This window comes from Tupaia chinensis, unplaced genomic scaffold, assembly GCF_000334495.1.
Source record: "Tupaia chinensis unplaced genomic scaffold, TupChi_1.0 Scaffold000316_1, whole genome shotgun sequence".
Taxonomy (NCBI): domain Eukaryota; kingdom Metazoa; phylum Chordata; class Mammalia; order Scandentia; family Tupaiidae; genus Tupaia; species Tupaia belangeri.
In genome coordinates this window covers 7,119,533-7,123,668 of record NW_006159809.1, presented here as the reverse complement: position 1 = coordinate 7,123,668, position 4,136 = coordinate 7,119,533, and the positions used below count along the sequence as shown (strand labels likewise).

The 4,136-nt window shown below is 57.5% G+C and overlaps 1 protein-coding gene across 1 annotated transcript in view; it reads left to right on the top strand.

Moving 5' to 3' along the window:
• The window catches only part of ATP6V1B1 (ATPase H+ transporting V1 subunit B1), a 23,485-nt gene that overhangs the window by 18,679 nt on the left and 670 nt on the right, over nucleotides 1–4,136 (top strand). Inside the window, exons 7-12 of the mRNA XM_027772937.1 lie at nucleotides 438–614; nucleotides 2,104–2,227; nucleotides 2,466–2,616; nucleotides 2,859–2,941; nucleotides 3,679–3,783; nucleotides 3,951–4,080. Coding sequence (XP_027628738.1) covers nucleotides 438–614; nucleotides 2,104–2,227; nucleotides 2,466–2,616; nucleotides 2,859–2,941; nucleotides 3,679–3,783; nucleotides 3,951–4,080 — 770 coding nt within the window. The remainder of the gene's footprint in view (nucleotides 1–437; nucleotides 615–2,103; nucleotides 2,228–2,465; nucleotides 2,617–2,858; nucleotides 2,942–3,678; nucleotides 3,784–3,950; nucleotides 4,081–4,136) is intronic.

The following is a 4,136-nucleotide window of genomic DNA, read 5'->3' as shown; positions in this document are numbered from 1 at the left end:
GTGCTAGGCCGGTGGGCAAGTTCTAGAAGCTGGGGGCAGGCAGCCCTTCTCCCTTGGCCTGACCCCGGCTGATCTGATGGCAGAGGCTCTATTCTTCCTGAGAAGCCATCAGGGTCCAGGCCAGTCTGGTGGGGGAGGCTGGAGCGTGACTGAAGGAGGTGAGGGTGGGCTCTGTGACCAGAGCAGTGAGTCCCAAAGGTGTCCCAAAGGTCGTGGTGAGTCCAGGGTGGCAGGGAACTTGGAGATAAGACAGCCTCAGGAAGGACATAGAGGGCCCCCTCTGAGGGTCCTGGGGAGGATGGGGAGCCGAGCAGGCCAACAGCCGTTGGGGGGGGTGGCGGCACTGAGCAGAACGTGACCTGAAGGAGGTCTGAGGAAGCCCCCTCAAGTGCAGGGTCACCTTAGTGACCAGTGACTGTTAGCTGGACATGCCACAGGCTTTCTACAGGAGAGCTGGGAGGGCCTGGGTCTCCCTCAGGGCACGGGGCCCACCTCTGGCCTCCCTGCTGTGTCCAGGTGAACATGGAGACAGCCAGGTTCTTCAAGTCCGACTTCGAGCAGAACGGAACCATGGGGAACGTCTGCCTCTTCCTGAACTTGGCCAATGACCCCACGTAAGCCCTTCCCTATCCCAGACTGCTCTCAGGTGAGCAGACGCTGCCCACTTCCAAGACCAGAGTACAGGGCTCAGGGGCCTCCCAGAACCTCAGCCACGGGCCACAGCTGGGGAACAACCCCCTCTTCATGCAGATGGGGTAACAGGTCTGGGAAGGGCTAGGGATAGGCCCCGGAAAGGCAGAGGGAGCCAGACTCTGACCCCACCTGTCACCTGCTGCTCTGCTACTTTTCCCACTCTGTCCTAAGTCAGGACCCTTCATCCTGTCACTTTCACAGAGTCACTACAGAGATCCTCTCCACCACTCCAGAGGCCCTCTCCCTCAACCATTTACTTAGAAAACCTGCTATATTAAACTTTTAGAAAACGGGAGCTTAAACTTAAGGGTCAGGGCCAGCCCATGCGTAGTGTTCAGATGCAGGACCCCACATGGCCAAAAAACTGGTTCAACTCCTGGACTTGGCAGCTTAAGAAACCTGCCAGGCCTATATGCATGTGTGCCCAAGGTCCCAAAAGGAGGGAGAAATGGAGAAGGGAGTGTGGTGTGGCCATTCCCCATGGAGGGGACTTTCTCACTTTCTCTCTCTCCCTTGAGCACACTAATCTTCTGGCAAAATTTTAAAAAGAAAAAGAAAAAAGGGACCAGCAGTTAGAATAATAGCTATGCAACTGAACTCCCATGTAGTCAATTGCGGTTCGAGTCCCGGACCCAGTGGCTTAAAACTCACACCGGGTGCGTGTGTGTGTGCATGCCCAAGATCCCGAGAGGAGAATGGAGGAGAAGGGATTGCGGCATGGCCATCTCCCCTGGGGGGTGATTTCTTGCTTTCTGTCTCTCTGTCTCTGTCTGTCTGTCTGGCAAGTGATGTGCCTTATAACAAAACCTCTCCAAAAAAAAAAAAAAGAGAGAGAGAGAAAAAAAACTAGGGATGAGGTGGATGGAAAAAAAAGATTCTAATAAACCATTCTGGTGTTGAGGATGGAGGCCAGGGGAAAATCTCCAAGGGGAAGACCCTCAGGCCCAGAGCCCGGGGACTGAGGGTGCCTGGAGCCAGAGGAAGGGCACTCAGTGGTACCTGAAGTGGGAGGGGCCACCAGAGCAGGCAGGTGTGGACCACACACACTGAGTGAGCAGTGACAGGGCAGTGAATAAGGATCAAATCCCAGGACACAGAACGAGGGGGCTCCAGCTGACCCAAACTCACAGTGTGCTGGGTGAGAGGGAGCCCCACACACTGGCTGTCAGCCCAGGATCCTTTAACTTCCACCCACAGGGGGCCAGCCTGCTCTCATCACACACTCCTGGCCCTACCTGGCCCTCTCCCATCCAAGCACACCCCACCCCCACCTCAGCCTCTGTCTGTTTTCCTGCTTTGCACAGCTGGCAAGGGGGGAGTCGTACTGGGCTCCCCTTGCACTTAGCCCTGGAGTGCCATGCAGCGTAGGCCTGGGCCACTAGGCTCTCTAAACACTGGCCACACCTGCAGGATCGAGCGGATCATCACGCCACGCCTGGCACTGACCACCGCTGAGTTCCTCGCCTACCAGTGTGAGAAGCACGTGCTGGTCATACTGACGGACATGAGCTCCTACGCAGAGGCCTTGCGGGAGGTGCGTCAGGTTCCCCCACCCCTCCCTAGGCCCAACAGCCCGGGGCTCACCCTGTGATTAGAGGGGACTAGCCCACCCAGGCCCACCACACTCAGGTGAGCTCCAGGCCTCAGGCAGCCTGGCCATTCCTCTCCTGCACGCCCCAGCTCCATCTCTCACAGGCTGCTGACCCTCCCACCCACCCGTCCTTGTGTCAGACTCTGCCCCTTTCTGACCCCAGTGCCCATGGATACCGTAGGTCTCGGCTGCTAGAGAGGAAGTGCCCGGGCGTCGCGGCTTCCCTGGGTACATGTACACTGACCTGGCCACCATCTACGAGCGGGCAGGCCGCGTGGAGGGCCGGGGCGGATCCATCACTCAGATCCCCATCCTCACCATGCCCAACGACGGTAGGCTCCCCACAGCCCGCCACCCTCCAGAGCCCCTTCCAGCCTTAGTACTGGGTCCTCACAGGGCCTGAGCTGCCCCACACAGACGTGCCGGCTCTGGTCAGGGCTGGCGGGGCCACTAGGTAGACACTGTCCTGTCCTCCGTCCCCTCCCCACCCCGTCACTCCAGGGAAGGGGATGGACCCAGGTGACCGGGGGGAGACCTGAGCCTGCCCACACTGAGGCCAGTGCCTTCTTTGTAGATATCACTCACCCCATCCCAGACCTGACTGGCTTCATCACAGAGGGGCAGATCTACGTGGACAGGCAGCTTCATAACAGACAGGTACTCTTCCTGCCTCCCCGCCTCCTGCTCTCCCTCCAGAGACCCCAGAGAGCAGCTTCCCCCCCACCCGCAGGGCCCGGGCAAGTCTAACCTGAATGGGAGCGACCCACCCTGAGAACTGCTGGGTTCACAGGCAGAAGACCGGCTTGGGAGCTGAGGAAATATTGCCATCTCTCTGGTCCTAGGTCTTCTCTCCTGTGAGATGGGAATAACAGTACTTAGCACAGACGCACGGTGAAGGATGAAAGACGGTGGTGTGTAGAAAGCACCTGACAGACCCTAAAATACCATTTCCAATCCCTTTGTGGTTATTCACCTTTTTCTTCTTTCTCTTGGAATTATTTTATTTAATACTTTCTTAATAATTAATTTTATTTTTATTTATTTATTTATTTTAATTTGACCAGAGAGATACATAGAGGGAGAGGGAAAGTGAGAAAGCAAGCCACCAGGTCCAAGACTTGAACCGTGGTCGGCCATATGAGAGTGTCCAGCGCCTTAACCACCACACCACCTGCTTAATATTATTTTTAAAAATTATTCACTTGAATGAGCAGAAACCGTGAGTACCTGGGCACAGGTAGATAGGGGATAATGAGCCAGGCGTCGTCTGTCCAGCCCAGAGCTAAAGGCGGGCCCTGTGCTGAGTGAGGACTGGCCCCTGGAGAAGGCGCAGCCGGTAGGAAGGGCAGGAAGGCTTGGGCTCTGCTGTCTGCCACTCCCTTCTCCCCCCACAGGTCTACCCTCCCATCAACGTGCTCCCGTCCCTGTCGCGGCTGATGAAGTCTGCCATTGGGGAGGGCATGACGAGAAAGGACCACGGAGACGTCTCCAACCAGCTGGTAAGGAGAGGGCCTAGGAGGTAGGCGATCCGTTTCAGAAGCTGAAGTTCTGAGTCCCATTGACAATGAGCCATGGGCCCGGGACCACCAGCTGGGCTCCACACACAGCCAGGTTGGGCTCCCGCGGTAAACCCTGGTCCCCCTGACGGCCTCTGCCCCTCCTCCAGTACGCCTGCTACGCCATCGGGAAGGACGTGCAGGCCATGAAGGCAGTGGTCGGGGAGGAGGCGCTCACCTCCGAGGACCTGCTCTACCTGGAATTCCTGCAGAAGTTCGAGAAGAACTTCATCAACCAGGGTAAGGCGGTCGCGGGCGTGCAGGCAGGGCCTCCGCACCTCCTCCCTCCCCTACAC